Raw genomic sequence first — 17,358 nt, 5'->3', positions numbered from 1 at the left:
GCAGTTGTATGCAGCTCCCTGAGCAATACTCAGCAACAAGGGATTCACATCTACTTTTGTCGACCATATCTTCCATGCCCCAGAAAAAAGCTTGTGGCTGTAAATCACACTCATATGTATAGCCTACCTTCATAGATTTTTAAAATCAAAAGGACCATTATCATAATCAAGTCTGTCCCCCTGCATAACATAGGCTATAGAATTTCTGCATCAAATCCATAACTTCTGGTTTAATGTGGCACTGTCAGAATGTGTGCTGTAATAAATATTAAACTCTGCATTGATACATGGTGATGGCTTAATGTGGATTGTACGTTATCAGAAACCTAGAATTTCTGAGGTTGTGCCTTAATCTTCTTTCTAAGGCTCTGTTAGAGGTTAAAATCAAGAAATCCTAAGTATGCTGAGGAGTGACTAACCCACAGAAATATAAAATTTGTTGGGACAATTATTTTGTCTGCCTCCAAACCCCCAACCATCTACCCCACACAACAGTTTAGTATAGTTCTTCAGGTAGTGCATTAGTTGAGACATTCTATTTATGCATAATCTCTGTAAGGTATTTTCATTGAAAGAATGGCTTTTTTGTTTGTTTGGGGGGGGGTTGTTTTTGTTTTGCTTTACAAAGTCATTGGTTTTTGCAAACCTATTTGTTTTTTGAAAATATTTGAAAATTACAAACAAATACTTGGAAGTCCACTGAGTTTTTGCAAAGAACCAGAAGTTGATATAGTATTCGAGCATTGAAATCAACCACCGAGCTAACATTGGTTTGTTTATATTCCTGATTGACAAAGCACTCATGGGTTGAATATGTGCATTTGAATTGTCCAAACCACCCTGGAATATAAATGAACTGGAGTTTTAATGCATGAATTCTAACTGTAAAAGCAAATTTTTGTTACTCTACATGCCGTATTTGGTATGCTGCAGCTGGGAAACTGAGATACACATTAATATGAAAAAAATACACACAATCTGAAGTGGGTGAAAGAGAGAAAGAACAGTTAGGAGAAAATCTTAGGCATATATTAGGGAGTAGATTACTGTTCAGGAGATGAGGGCAAGAGATGTAGTTGGGGATGGCATTTTGGAATTCTTTGAAAATGAGGAGGTGAAGCATGAGTTTAATGTAGCAGAGTGGAAGCTATTGCAGAGATCCAAAAAGGAGCCGGGGGAAGATGTGGTTGGAGCAATTGGAAAGGAAGATTATGTTGGCAGCTGCATTTTGGATGTAATGGAGCAGAAAAGTTGGCAATTGGGGAAAACAGTGAGGACGAGGTTGTAGTAATTAAGACAGGAAGTTATGAAAGCATGAACTAAGTCATTTGAAGTTGGGATGCACAGGAATGGATGAATGAGGGAAAGAGTCCAAAGAAAACAATGGAAAGATATGGGGAAAGAAGGTATCAATATGATACTCAGATTACAATTTAGGTGATGGGAAGGATGTTAGTGTGGCAACAATGACAGAGAGCAAGAAGAGAAGAATTTAAGGGGAAAGATAAGATTTTTATAATAATAATACCTAGCTCTTACATACCACTTTCTATCACAGATCTCAAAGCACTGTACAATGGAGCTCAGAATCATTATCCCCATTTTACAGATGGGGAAACTGAGGCACATAGTGGTGAATTGACTTTCCAGAGCCAGGATTAGAACCCAGGTCTCCAGAGTTCCAGTCTAGTGCTCTATCCACTAGGCAATGTAGTCTTGATCCAGAATATGTTTGGTGTACATCCAATCAAGTGCCTGGATTTATGTTGGGATGAATTTAGACCATTGAGTGTGAGGTCATTATAATAAATATATACATCAGTAATGACCTCACACTCAATGGTCTAAACTCACCTCAATGTAAATCCAGTCACTCCAGAGTCAGTATCATCTATCTATCTATCTGTGGAGTTTTCAGACTGAAGAGAAGGTGGAATGTTAGGGACAGGGAGATGGATTTGGAGGATGGATATAGTGCTGTTAGGTTAACCAGGAACATCCTGGGGGTTCAGATGATACTGACTCTGGAGCAAGGGACAGAATAGGCTGTAAAAATAGTGGCAACCCATTGGACAGTAAGCTGTGTAAGATCTTTATCACAATCCAAATTTTGAAAATTGCTTGGTGAATCATGGCAAATAACTCTTAGATTGTGGAGTTGATAAAGGGTGTTGGAGATTTCAATAATATTGGCTATATAAATACTCATTTTTATAAGTGGCTTAACTGTTGTTGCTTTCCTCTGAGCCAGAAAGTTATGTGTTCAAGTAGCAGTATGGGCCTTGAACTTTTTGCTCTTTGCTAACATTGCAGGTCTGTGTTCAATGGTTCATTATTTAGATGACAAGATAAGCAGAGATTCCTGCTGCCAGTCTCTTGGTGACTGTTAAGGCCAAAAGAAAAAGATTTCTTATTGCTGAGAGCATAATATTTCCCCTATTGCCCATAGAGTCTCATCCTCACAAGATCCCATGAAACTACTCAATATGCTTAAAGTTAGACACATACCCAACTCTAATTTCTAAGGTACATAGGAACATGTGAATTGCCAGACACACGGTCCATCTAATCCAGTAACCTGTCTTCCACAGAGACTAGTACCAGAAGCTTTAGAGGAAGATGCAAGAGACTCCACAATAGACAGATGTGGCATAAGCTCACCCCCTTTCCTTCCTCCCCCCCACCTCTATATTGCATCTAAATTAAGTACTTATAGCCCTGGATAATCTTGTTTTACGTGTAAATGTCCAGTTCTTCCTTCAATCCTCCTAAATTCTTGGCTTTAGCATCATGAAGTAGCAAAGAGTTCCATAGTGTAATTGTGTGTCGTGTGTAAATAGTATCACATTACAGAATCAGAGCCTTGATATCTCTGGTTTTGAAGAAATTTAATTTAAATGAAGGTTGAAGCTGATGTGACTTTTTTTTATAATAAAGTTACCCTTTTCCCTGTTTAGGATGTCAGAAACAAAGCTGACAAACAGATGTTGATGGTAGATCAGCAGGATTTGGTGGAGCAACTTCCAGAAAATGTATGTGTTTGTATTTGAGGGTGAGGTTGGGGGAGGGGAGTTCAATTGAAGAAATTTTTGTTGTATTACAATTTATGCTACCAGGGTTCTTCTATAACTGAGAAGAGATTGAATTAATTCCTATTTGAACACTGAATGGTTTAAAAACATCCTTCTTTTTAAATATGTAGAAATAGTCATGCAAGACTGTGTTAAGAATACAGTTTCCTGTTTTTAAAAATTCAGAATGTTGTCTCACGCAGATAAGTCTCTTATACCAAATGAAATTCTATCAGTCTTTCTTTGCAGGCAATTCTGGATTCACAGTATCAATTCTACCCAATTTGGCTTTTTTAAAAATATTAAATATTATTAAACTGAATTGTTCTATTGCCAATCCAATTAACATGAAGATTTTCATACTTTGCTTTAATCGATAGCTACAGCTGATTTCAGAACAGCACATGCTGCCTTTGTATTTTTTTATTTTAACAACTGAACTATTTTGATTTCTCCTTTCAGGTCCTCAATCAGTTAAAACAATCAAAGTCTTCAACCAAAGTACCCATCAGTTTACATGAGATATCTTTGGCACCAACACCTTCTTATCTTTGTCGAGAGGCAGAGTTCACCAACCACAGTGAGAACCAATTATTTCTTTCTGCAACATAGTTTACATTAATGGCAAAGTTACCCCAGTAATATCATAGCAAGTACTGTCAAAATGAGCTATAATATCCTGAAAAAAGAAAAGGAGTACTTGTGGCACCTTAGAGACTAACAAATTTATTAGAGCATAAGCTTTCGTGAGCTACAGCTCACTTCATCGGATGCATTTGGTGGAAAAAACAGGAGAGATTTATATACACACACACACAGAGAACATGAAACAATGGGTTTATCATACACACTGTAAGGAGAGTGATCACTTAAGATAAGTAAAACTATTTCCCCATGGTATTTCTCCCCCCCACCCCACCCCCTACTGTTCCTCTGATATTCTTGTTAACTGCTGGAATTAGCCTACCTGCTTGTCACCATGGAAGGTTTTCCTCCTTCCCCCCCCTGCTGTGGGTGATGGCTTATCTTAAGTGATCACTCTCCTTACAGTGTGTATGATAAACCCATTGTTTCATGTTCTCTGTGTGTGTGTGTATATAAATCTCTCCTGTTTTTTCCACCAAATGCATCCGATGAAGTGAGCTGTAGCTCACGAAAGCTTATGCTCTAATAAATTTGTTAGTCTCTAAGGTGCCACAAGTACTCCTTTTCTTTTTGCGAATACAGACTAACACGGCTGCTACTCTGAAACCTATAATATCCTGCTATAACTGGGATTGTTTTAGTCCTCCTTAGACATGTTTTGCTTTTCTTTTTATTTTGATGTTCCGAAGGGTCAATCATAGAATCATAGGACTGGAAGGGACCTCAAGAGGTCATCTAGTCCAGTCCCCTGCACTCATGGCAGCACTAAGTATTATCTAGACCATTCCTGATAGGTGTTTGTCTAACCTGCCTTTAAAAATCTCCAATGATGGAGATTCCACAACCTTCCTAGGCAATTTATTCCAATGCTTAACCACCCTGACAGTTAGGAAGTTTTTCCTAATGTCCAACCTAAACGTCCCTTGCTGCAATTTAAGCCCATTGCTTCTTGTCCTGTCTTCAGAGGTTAAGAACAATTTTTCTCCCTCCTCCTTGTAACAACCTTTTATGTACTTGAAAACTGTTATCATGTCCTCCCTCAGTCTACTCTTTTCCAAACTAAACAAACCCAATTTTTTCAATCTTTCCTCATAGGTCATGTTTTCTAGACCTTTAATCATTTTTGTTGCTCTTCTGTGGACTCTCTCCAATTTGTCCACAGCCTTCCTGAAATGTGGCACCCAGAACTGGACACAATACGCCAGTTGAGGCCTAATCAGCACAGAGTAGAGCGGAAGAATTACTTTTCATGTCTTGCTTACAACAATGTAACAATTGTTTTTAGTATAAAAAGGCTTGAAACATTTTCACCATTATTTAATACTCTTTTAAAAGTTTGAAGGAATTTTTCTTTCCGTATTGATTTCCTGTTCCATTGGTAAACAGTAGGGTTTTTTCTCCATTGTAGTAATAATAATAACTACAAGAACTTGATCATAGATTGTTTAGTTTTTGTTTGTCAAAAGGATGGTCATCAGTAATATCAGAAGTGCTCTTGTGTCACAAGTATCTTGAGCCACTTTCGTTTTGGATAGTTGCCTTTTGCAGCTTTAGAACAAAAGTTTGCAACAGGGCATATGAACCATGTCTAGTTCTAAGTGACATGTTGATTGAAAAAAAAAATCCTGAATTTAAGCTTAAAAATTCCGTTTCATTGTCATGACACTGGGTTGTCACATCCAAATGCAACACGTTTTGTCATACTGATCAAAATCACACAAGTCACATCTCAATTCTGAAGTCAATTTCACACCAGATTCTAATAGTTCTAAACTCAGATTCTAATAGTTAGTTCTAAGCTCAGATGTTGTCCTTACAGTATTCCTCCAACATGACTGTGTAGGGATGTTGTGCAAGTTTTTGCTCTTTAATTACTAATGTGCATCCTTATTAGATCAATTGTATACACATTTAATATTGCTGACTAATTTATTTTTCTTTTAATGTTTTTAGGCAATGTACTGCCGCCTCTGTTGCCAGTGGATCCAGCCACATGCCCAATTGTTCCTGGGCAAGAGATGACTATAGAAATATCCAAGGGGCGATCAGGCCTTGGTCTCAGCATTGTAGGAGGGAAAGATACTCCACTTGTGAGTTTAAGCTATTATTCATTACCTTAATTAAGAAGCAGAAAAAATAAGGAAAAGAAAATTTTAGAAATAAGCAATACCATATATCCAGTAATCCTCTGCTAAATTATTCAGTGTTGTGAATAGCATACAGCTGCTTTCATAATAAACTTGGTAGTTTTGCCTGATATGTAACATTAAATATGCATTATTTCCTTTTAAATTGATAGTTCTATATATTTTCACTATCTTCCATTACCATCATAATTGTCTATTATGTACCCCATTTTCTACAATTTAAGCCATATAAATTAAAGTTTTGATGAGTTCCCATTGCTCATTTTTATTATTTCTAGAATGAGTTCTATTTATTTTACACATAAGCCTTCTCCCTCTCATTTTAAAAAAATAATGAAATTGTAAATTATTTAATCTGAAATGTCTATGACTGGACCACAAAATGAATGTCACTGCTTCACTTTGAGCTAACACAGATCGGCAAAGATAATTTTATTACTTTTGTGTGTGTTCCTTTGTTTAGTCTACCCCTCCAGCCATGCTGCTTAAAAAGTTTGATTTTTTTTTTGTCAGTACCATCCTAATTTGTATTGTATTCAGCACCATTAAAGTATATCATCAAAATGCAAGTTCAAAAGGTTAGCTAGTCTCAGGGGTGAAAGTAAGCTGGTGCGTACCGGCAAGAGTCAGTGTGCCGTACCGGGACCAGCTTTTCCAGATCGCAATTTAAAGCCCTGGGATAGCGGCAGCAGGGCGGCGGTGGGGATTTAAAGGGCCCCGGAGCTCCAGCCACTGCTACTGCCCGAGCCCTGGGGTAACAGTGGCGGGGATCTGGAGGGGATTTAAAGGGCCAGGGTAGTAGCAGCGGCTGGAGCCCCGGGGCCCTTTAAATTCCTGACAGAGCCCGGCCGCCGCTACCCCAGGGCTCGGGCAGCAGGGCTCTGGAGGGGATTTAAAGGACTCAGGGCTCTGGCAGCCGCTACCACAGTGGAGCCCCAGGTCTTTGGGCTCTGGCAGAGCTTTAAGAGCCCCAGGACAGCGCTGGCAGCCAGGAGCCGCCAGGGCTCCTCAGTGATTGCTTTAAATTGCCAGTGAGTCCCGGGGCTCCCAGCCACCTCTGCAGCTGGTAGCTCGGGGGTATTTTAAAGGGCCCCGGGCTCCCAGCCACCATTACTACAGCTGGAGCCCCGGGCCCTTTAAATCAAGATTTAAAGGGCCTGGGGATTTAAGGCCACACCTCTTCCGGTTGAGGCCACGCCCCTGCTCAGGACTCCGGCATACCGGTAAGTCCCCTAACTTACTTGCACCCCTGGCTAGCCTAAACCTTTTTCTTCTTGTTTGTGCTAGATGATTTGCTATTTTAGTTCTTCACTCTTTCTCTGAGAGATACAAGACTATAATTTAACAGACTGTCAACTTGAAATTCTTAGTGTCAGCAAATTGAGTCTAGAGTTCTCTGTATACAGCTCTGTTGCAGTCTGCCTGAGCATTGAGTCATCTTGAATCTTGCCATAAAGTGCGTTAAGCTGATAGAGTTGCTTTGTAATCTCTTTACATGCAGTTATTCAAGAAAATACATAGTAATACGTCATTAAGCAGTAAGGTCTGTTACTCTCTTAGCAGGAACAACTTGAAACATTTCAGAGGAAGTCACATCTTAAGCAAAATATAAATGAGAGGGAGAGAGATGGATCAGCACAACTGGGTGATTTTGTTTTATAAAGTGTAGGCCATGTCTTGGTTTTATAATATTAGACCCCAGATCTGAAGTAGTTCAGAATTTTGGTCCCATTTATTTGAAGCTCCAAAATGTGTAGGGTTCCAATAAATGATTCTCCTTCAGGTGGAGTTCGACAAAACTGGGTTGAGCTGGTTCAAATTTTTCAAACATCATTGGTTCAGTTTTGTAAAAGTGTGGGATAGTTTGTCAAAGTTCCATTTTATCAAGATCCCTCAAACTCAGGGGATTCAAATAAGGGGGTTTATATTGAGCCATCTCTCAGCTTCTTCATTTAAATTGTTTTCAAATTCCAAGTGACATTCTGTCATAAATAATCCATTGTAAATCTTTCCTGAGAATTTCATAGTAATGAAATACATAAAGTTTCTGCCGAGGGGCAAACTGAAAAAACCAAACAACACTGTGCTCTAACTTCAATAGCTATTATGGACTGGGTTCTATGTTTTGTTAGATTATTTATTAAAGGGTCAACCTAGAAATTTGTAAAGAAAACAATTTATAAAGTTGTCAACTTGCTTCCAGCAATAGGGAAATTCATCTGTATGAAATAAATTTTCACACATGTCTGACTTTCTTTTTTTTAAGTTACAGGACCTGCCCAAATAAATCTTAGCTGTCTTCATCTTGTTCATTTTGAGCATTCAAAAGCATGCCGTATTACTTCATAATAAACAAGTTGCTCTTAGCAGACCAGACTATGGTCTAATAATTTACTGTGGGGACCTACGAGATTCTTTCTTCAATTACATGCACACAATCTCTCTTCGCTTCAGTGGGACATGCATATGCATAACTACAGACAAATTGTAGCCCTAAAGGGGCCAGATCTTCAGCAGGTTTATTTGACTTAGCTCAGTTAATAGAGCTGATTTACACCATCAGGTAACGTGGGCCTCAGTATTTTGATGCCATGTTTGTCACTAGGGCAAAGAGATAATAATTGTTTTGTGGTGTGATGGTGAAAACTGAGAGAATAATAAAACAAAATTAGGAGCTGGTGGAGGGAAATACCACCTGTGTGTGTTAGGAAAATTTCTCCTCCTCCCTGTGGCTCTGTGGGATATAAGGTAAGAACAAAGGAGAGTAACTAAGAGTATGTCTACACTACGAAATTAGGTTGAATTTATAGAAGTCGGTTTTGTAGAAAGCGTTTTTGTACAGTCGAGTGTGTGTGTCCCCACACAAATGCTCTAAGTGCATGTAGTCAGCAGACTGTGTCCACAGTACCGAGGCAACAGTCAACTTCCAGAGCTTTGCACTGTGGGTAGCTATCCCACAGTTCCCGCAGTCTCCACCGCCCTTTTGAATTCTGGGTAGAAATCCCAGTGCCTGATGGGGCTAAAACATTGTCGTGGGTGGTTCTGGGTACATATAGTCAGGCCCCCGTTCCCTCCCTCCCTCCGTAAAAGCAAGGGCAGACAATCGTTTTGCGCCTTTTTCCGTGAGTTACCTGTGCAGACGCCATACCATGGCAAGCATGGAGCCTGCTCAGCTAACCGTCACAGTAGGTCTCCTGGGTGCTGGCAGACATGGTACTGCATTGCTACACAGCAGCAGTTTGCCTTTTGGCAGCAGACAGTGCAGTATGACTGGTAGCCGTCATTGACGTAGTCCTGGGTGCTCTTTTAACCGGGCGCCTAGGCAAACGTGGGAGTGACTCAGCCAGGTCATTTCTCTTGTTTCGTCTCATGACGATTGAGTCCTACCGGCAGGGCACTGTCTTTTAATCTGCAGCTAGCAGAAGACGATGGCCAGTAGTCATACTGCACTGTCTTCTGCCGAGCACCCAGGAGGTGACGATGGCTAGCGCTCGTACTGCACAGTCTGATGCCAGCAAGATGTATAAAGATAGATGAAGTGGCTCAAAACAAGAAATAGACCAGATTTGTTTGTATTCATTTTCTCCTCCCTCCCTCTTTCCCTCCCTCTGTGAAATCAACAGCCTGCTAAACCCAGTTTTGAGTTCTATCCTTCAGGTGGCCATTCAGTTTCTCGCAAAGCCACCCCCTTTGTTGATTTTAATTCCCTGTAAGCCAACCCTGTAAGCCATGTCGTCAGTCGCGTCTCCCTCCATCAGGGCAACAGCAGACAATCGTTCCGCGTCTTTTTTCTGTGCAGACGCCATACCACGGCAAGCATGGAGCCCGCTCAGATCACTTTGGCAATTAGGAGCACATTAAACACCACACGCATTATCCAGCAGTATATGCAGCACCAGAACCTGGCAAAGCGAAACTGGGCAATTAGGCAACATCAGCGCGGTGACGAGAGTGATGAGTACATGGACACAGACTTCTCTCAAAGCACGGGCCCTGGCAATGTGGACATCATGGTGCTAATGGGGCAGATTCATGTGGTGGAATGCCGATTCTGGGCTCGGGAAACAAGCACAGACTGGTGGGATCGCATAGTGTTGCAGGTCTGGGATGATTCCCAGTGGCTGCGAAATTTTCGCATGCGTAAGGGCACTTTCATGGAACTTTGTGACTTGCTTTCCCCTGCCCTGAGGCACAAGAATACCAAGATGAGAGCAGCCCTCACAGCGGGTGGCAATAGCCCTGTGGAAGCTTGCAATGCCAGACAGCTATCAGTCAGTCGGAAATCAATTTGGAGTGGGCAAATCTACTGTGGGGACTGCTGTGATGCAGGTAGCCAACACAATCAAAGATCTGCTGATATCAAGGGTAGTGACCCTGGGAAATGTGCAGGTCAGAGTGGATGGCTTTGCTGCAATGGGATTCCCTAACTGTGGTGGGGCCATAGACGGAACCCATATCCCTATCTTGGCACTGGAGCACCAAGCCAGCGAGTACATAAATCGCAAGGGGTACTTTTCAATAGTGCTGCAAGCACTGGTGGATCACAAGGGACGTTTCACCAACATCAACGTGGGATGGCCGGGAAAGGTACATGACGCTCGCATCTTCAGGAACTCTGGTCTGTTTCAAAAGCTGCAGGAAGGGACTTTCTTCCCAGACCAGGAAATAACCGTTGGGGATGTTGAAATGCCTATAGTTGGGGACCCAGCCTACCCCTTAATGCCATGGCTCATGAAGCCATACACAGGCAGCCTGGAGAGTAGTCAGGAGCTGTTCATCTACAGGCTGAGCAAGTGCAGAATGGTGGTAGAATGTGCATTTGGACGTTTAAAAGCACGCTTGTGCAGTTTACTGACTCAGTTAGACCACAGCGAAACCAATATTCCCACTGTTATTACTGCTTGCTGTGCGCTCCACAATATCTGTGAGAGTAAGGAAGAGATGTTTATGACGGGGTGGGAGGTTGAGGCAAATCGCCTGACTGCTGGTTACACACAGCCAGACACCAGGGCAGTTAGAAGAGCACAGGAGAGTGCGGTGCGCATCAGAGAAGCTTTGAAAACCAGTTTCATGACTGGCCAGGCTACGGTGTGAAAGTTCTGTTTGTTTCTCCTTGATGAAACCCCCCGCCCTTTGCTTCACTCTACTTCCCTGTAAGCTAACCACCCTCCCCACCTCCCTTTGATCAGTGCTTGCAGAGGCAATAAAGTCATTGTTGCTTCACATTCATGCATTCTTTATTAATTCATCACACAAATAGGGGGATAATTACCAAGGTAGCCCAGGAGGGGTGGTGGAGGAGGGATGGACAAGGCCACACAGCACTTTAAAAGTTTAAAACTTATTGAATGCCAGCCTTCTGTTACTTGGGCAATCCTCTGGGGTGGAGTAGCTGGGTGGCCGGAGGCCCCTCCACCGCGTTCTTGGGCATCTGGGTGAGGAGGCTAGGAACTTGGGGAGGAGGGCAGTTGATTACATAGGGGCTTTAGCGGTGGTCTGTGCTCCTGCTGCCTTTCCTGTGCTCCATACGCTGGAGCATATTAGTTTGATCCTCCAGCAGCCTCAGCATTGCATCCTGCCTCCTCTCATCACGCTGCTGCCACCTTTCAGCTTCAGCCCTCTCTTCAGCCCACCACCTCTCCTCCCGGTCATTTTGTGCTTTCCTGCACTCTGACATTGTCTGCCTCCATGCATTCGTCTGTGCTCTGTCAATGTGGGAGGACCGCATGAGCTCAGAGAGCATTTCATCGCGAGTGCGGTTTTTTTCGCCTTCTAATCTTTGCTAGCCTCTGGGAAGGAGAAGATCCTATGATCCTTGAAACACATGCAGCTGGTAGAGGAAAAAAGAAAGGGACAGTGGTATTTGAAAAGACACATTTTATAGAACAATGGGTACACTCTTTCACCTGTTAACATTACATACATACCACATGTGCTTTCGTTACAAGGTCGCATTTTGCCTCCCCCAACCGCGTGGCTAACAGCGGGGAACATTTCTGTTCAGCCATAGGCAAACAGCCTAGCAGGAATGGGCACCTCTGAATGTCCCCTTAAGAAAAGCACCCTATTTCAACCAGGTGACCATGAATGATATCACTCTCTTGAGGATAACACAGAGAGATAAAGAACGGCTGTTGTTTGAATGCCAGCAAACATACACTGCAATGCTTTGTTCTACAATGATTCCCGAGTATGTGCTATTGGCCTGGAGTGGTAAAATGTCCTACCATGGTGGATGGAATAAGGCTGCCCTCCCCAGAAACCTTTTGCAAAGGCTTTGGGAGTATATCCAGGAGAGCCACGAATGCCAGGGCAAATTAATCATTAAACGTGCTGGCTTTTAAACCTTGTATAGTATTTTAAAAGGTACACTCACCAGAGGTCCCTTCTCCGCCTGCAGCCTTGGATGGATTTGGGGGGTACTGGCTCTATGTCCAAGGTGAGAAACAGTTCCTGGCTATCGGGAAAACCGGTTTCTCCTCTTGTTTGCTCTGAGCTATCTACAACCTCCTCATCATAATCTTCCTCATCCCCAAAACCTGCTTCCGTGTTGCCTCAATCTCCATTGAAGGAGTCAAACAACATGGCTAGGGTAGTGGTGGCTGAACCCCCTAAAATGGCGTGCAGCTCATCATAGAAGCAGCATGTTTGGGGCTCTGACCCAGAGCGGCCGTTCACCTCTCTGGTTTTCTGGTAGGCTTGCCTCAGCTCCTTAAGTTTTACGCGGCACTGCTTCGGGTCCCTGTAATGGCCTCTGTCCTTCATGCCCTGGGAGATTTTCACAAATGTTTTGGCATTTCGAAATTCCTCTCACCGATTCCTCTTCCCATACAGTGATCAGATACCGTACCTCCCGTTCTGTCCATGCTGGAGTTCTTTTGCGATTCTGGGACTCCATCATTGTCACCTCTGCTGATGAGCTCTGCATGGTCACCTGCAGCTTGCCACACTGGCCAAACAGGAAATTGAAATTCAAAAGTTCGTGGGCCTTTACCTGTCTACCTGTCAGTACATCTGAGTTGAGAGTGCTGTCCAGAACGGTCACAATGGAGCACTCTGGGATAGCTCCCGGAGGCCAATACCATCTAATTGCGTCCACAGTACCCCAAATTCAACCCAGCAAAACCGATTTCGGCGCTAATCCCCTTGTTGGGGGTGGAGTAAGGAAATCGATTTTAAGAGCCCTTTAAGTCAAAAAAAAAAAAAAAAAAAAAAAAGGGCTTCGTCATGTGGACAGGTGCAGGGTTACATCGATTTAACGCTGCTAAATTCGACCTCAATGCCTAGTGTAGATCAGGGCTAATTAGCATGTCCCATGCTTCTTTTCATCCTTTGCTTTCAATTCTGTGGGATAGGTAGGTAAATTGTATATTTATAAAGCCAAAATAACTGACTGGTAGCTTCACTTGAGAGTTATTTGATACTCAGAGCCATAGATATCTGCAGCCACTTCAGTCCTATTTATGTGGCAGGAAATTGTGCCCATGGCCCATAGTTTTCCATAGTGTAGGGAAGTTAATTTTGAAGCTGGCTTGCACAACATGGTTGTATTTGATACTTTAAAAAAAAATTTTTTTTTAAATGCGGCCAATGGGAGTTCTTGAGGTCAGGGAGCAAGGGAACAGGAGCACTGTCCTGCAGGCCTCCATTTACCTTGTACGCTCTCATGTCTGAAAGAGATAGGGAGTTGATGTCTTCCATCTCTAGAGTATAAATGCTACAGGTAGAAGGTAGGAATGAGATACCTATTGTAGGTGTCACAGAGATGTACTCTATATGGAGATAGGCAAGCAATGGTATAGCAAGAGCAGTCTTGTGCGAATGGCACTTCGTTTCACATCGAAGCAGCTGAAAAATTCCCCTCTGCACCACCCTCTCAGAAAATGAGATGGTAACACACATTTCTGCTTTCCTTTCCTTCAGAGTTACAGCTGATCCTCCATGTGTTGTGTGTGGATAACTTTGTGGAAACATTTGAGGGGGGAATTATGTAGTCATTGAGTTGTGAAGAATAGGTTTTTGAGTGATATACCTTGGCTCACAATAATACTGTGATGTGCCAATATCACAGCTGATCCACGAAGAGCTTGTGTATTTTTGCTAGGGCTGTTAAATTAGAAAGAAAGAGAAAGAAAGAAAGAAAGAACGCAAAGTCCTAGCCCAATATGTGTTTAAATACATTTGCAGCCAAAATTATTTGTTTAATTACTCATTTGCTGCTCTGGTTTTGTTTTTGTTTTTTTTTTTACTTTTAACACTAGTGAACCACAACAGCCATAGTCATGGAGTAGAAATGTCCAGTTCAAAGTAATTTTTAAGTTCCTTTAAGTTTATGATATGCTGCCAGTAAATCTGGCAGCCCTGCAAAAATAAGCACCACTTAAAAATGAAATACATTCTATGACTTTTAAATTATAATCTTGAATATCATCAAAAGTCACAAACTAGAGGCATTAAAAATATGGCAGAATGTTGCAGAGAGGTTAATTTGCACAGGAAATTAGAATGCAGTTTCTTAACTAAAATATTGTTTACTGGAAAGAAGACCTTAATATTCTGTTTAAAAAAAACTTGTCAAGGTGCATGTATTGTAATTGAATATTCTGGCTGCACTCAAAGGGGAAACAGGAAAGCACCAGGCAGAACTAATGTAATTATTGGGAGGACAGATCTGGAGAAGTCAGGACTGTCCTTGGAAAAATGGAAATGTCTGTCAGCATTTTTGCTGGGACTGTCTTCTCTTCTTGGTGCTCTCCTGGCATTTAAGGAGGAGTAGTTATTCCTTTTCATTCTGAGGGCTGGTTTTCCCACTTATCTTACATTGCAACTCTTCAGCACATGGTCTCTCCTTTATAGCAGTTAAATTCAGGAACCCTTTGTGTGAATTTGGCCAGCAATGAATTCTGTAAGAGTAGTGTGGTAAGGCTTCTCCTTTCCTTCCAAGTAAGTCATCTCTGATATAAACAGTCTCCTTTAACTTAGGGTGTGGGAGTAAAGAACAACCAAAAAACCTTAGGAACCCACCTGGCATTACATAGCATCTACTCAAGGCCCCATACACCACAGCAACATTAACCTAAATTCTGTGTTAAAAGGTGTGTGAGGCTGGAAGTTCTGTGACAGCTTCAGATAAAGTTTTAAAAATGGAGCATTTTTATGGATTTAAATATGAAAATGAAAAACACAACCAAAAAATTACTCTGTTAATCAAATTTGGTATTAAGTTTAATTTTATGGTGCCCCAACATTTTTAATTCTCAGTTTACTGAGGAGCACTCTTAAAAATGCATACAGTATCTTCACTGTAGAATTTGTTGGAAGGAAGTCAAGCTGCAAGGATTGGTACCAGGTAGGGGACTGTTTGGGGCTTTTAGCACCCTGAGAAGCCTTAGGTTGGTTTATGGTGGTGAGAAATGTTTCTGCTAAAATGTTCAGCAGTGAAATAGTTAACACTGTTGACTTTTTTAAGTTGGCATCATTAAGTTTCAGGGTCAACACCACTTTGAAAGCAAGTTCACACCTCTTAAAGCCATTTTTTGAGGCTGTTTGCAAATGACTACATCGGTTACACTCAGTTGAAGTTTGGGAGATTTTCTGTACAATCCCTAATAAGAGCTAGTGCTAAAATTTATTTTTAATGGAATACATTTGTTGAGTTACTCTACTGATGAAGAGCATAATATTGTTCCCCTGAGGATAGTAGTAATATATTGCTCCTAAATATTAGACCATTAACACTTTGTACCATTACACAATGAATGAAACTATAAACAAAAATGGCTATAGAAATCTTATGTTTTAAATCTTTTTTTATTATCCAAGAGAAGAAGCCAATGTGGTTTTCAGGGTAAAATATTTAATTTTAATTTCTGAACCATGCTTTTATAGCCATCTGATGGGTGTAACTAAAATGTCATACTTGACTGATAGGTGTAGTCTGAACACTGGAAGCCAGAAGTTGCTTCTAATTATGGCTTGGAAAGTTTTGTGGATTTTCAGAAAATCACTTTACTCCCTTTTCACACCTAGTTTTCCCTGTCTACAAGATGGAGATAATATCTATCTCTTGGGTTGTTTCATGAATTAATGCGTTTGATGTGATTTAAAAGTAAAAAAAAAAAAATAATAAAAAAAAGTGCTAATTATTATTACTACTGAAAGTTTGGGTCTGGTTAATGACACTAGAGATTTGTAGGCTGTAAAATATTTGCCTCTTGGCTCTGTCTGATGATGTTATAGCTATACCTGGATATCAAATATATACATATACAAGCATGCTACTGTGATACTGTATCATTTGTTAAAAAGAGTACTTCTAAAAATGTTGATCAGTCTTATGAGTTGACCTGTTCTGAGTCTTTAGATTAACTAATGAATTAATTGTGAGTTGTTAGTCTTATCATCAAATTTATAAAAATACCAGGCAATTTGATGTCAGCTGCATTAACGCCTTTGACTGGGAGAATAGGATTGGTTTCTTCAATGGATAATGTAAAAATGAGATTAGTGGGTTCATCCTTGCTCCTAATGAACATTGACCCACAACAAGAAAACCTTGCATACAAGTCATCACAAAGAGGAGTCAAAATAAACAAGTGTTCCAGATCATATACTTGATGGCCTTAGTAACCTGTATCCTTCACAAGAGCTCTATCTTGCCAAGAAGTGTCTGCCTTTAGAGGGCCAATCACTTTCAAGAACACAAATCAATGACCAAATTTAAGCTAAAGCTATTCAAAAGCAATAGGACATCTCAAAAGTGACTTCAGGAATAGCTGTGCTTCACAGGTAGCTGAAGCAACTTGGCATTTGTCTTCATGTCTTATACACTTTCATGCATCTGATTTACCCTATGGTATATATTGTGTCCTGGATATTTTCCTTCATAATTTTAATTTAATTAAAAAAAGTGAGTGTGTTAAAATTTTGTACATGGTCCTGCACTTTTATTATTCCCGCTAAAGTGAGCATGTATACATTTTCAAAAACTTTGGTTTGTTTTGGCATGTGATTCATAGCTCTTTCTATCATTCTTACTTAAGTCATATATTTTTATACTAAACATCTTATTACCTTAGTTTTATTATTTCAAAATCAAAGGAGAGTTTGCAAATGTCTGACTGCAGACTGAAGGAATGTTAATGAATAGTGCTATTGAATTTTCAAGTTTAAGCTTTTCTGATCTTAATGAATATAACTGTAAGCAAAAATATTATGCAAGCTGAATAAAATTTGAATAAATATGGACCAGATGTAACTATAGAGGCCCATAAAATGTAATACAAATATCCATTTCCTTAAAATAAATCTATATTTTTGCATGAAAAATTATATTCATATTGAAGTTGTGGGTTAACCTTTTTTTTAAATGGAACTTGGCAAGTGAACATTTCATGCAGGGGTTTGTACTTAAATAGGAAACAGATTTTTTTTCTTGACCTTCTGTAGAAAAGTTTTTCAGTATTGTGAAAGAAAAAATATTTTTATGTTAATAC

At 40.7% G+C, this 17,358-nt stretch overlaps 1 protein-coding gene across 8 annotated transcripts in view; it reads left to right on the top strand.

Moving 5' to 3' along the window:
* PATJ (PATJ crumbs cell polarity complex component) overlaps positions 1–17,358 on the top strand; it is a 222,934-nt gene that overhangs the window by 168,190 nt on the left and 37,386 nt on the right. For all 8 annotated transcript variants that reach the window (XM_043520335.1, XM_038412962.2, XM_038412966.2 and 5 more), the window contains 3 exons: positions 2,958–3,032; positions 3,534–3,651; positions 5,670–5,806. In XM_043520335.1, coding sequence (XP_043376270.1) covers positions 2,958–3,032; positions 3,534–3,651; positions 5,670–5,806 — 330 coding nt within the window. The remainder of the gene's footprint in view (positions 1–2,957; positions 3,033–3,533; positions 3,652–5,669; positions 5,807–17,358) is intronic.

Source organism: Dermochelys coriacea, chromosome 8 (genome assembly GCF_009764565.3).
Source record: "Dermochelys coriacea isolate rDerCor1 chromosome 8, rDerCor1.pri.v4, whole genome shotgun sequence".
Classification (NCBI taxonomy): domain Eukaryota; kingdom Metazoa; phylum Chordata; order Testudines; family Dermochelyidae; genus Dermochelys; species Dermochelys coriacea.
The sequence above is the reverse complement of the archived record's forward strand: the minus strand, read 5'-3'. Positions and strand labels throughout refer to the sequence as shown.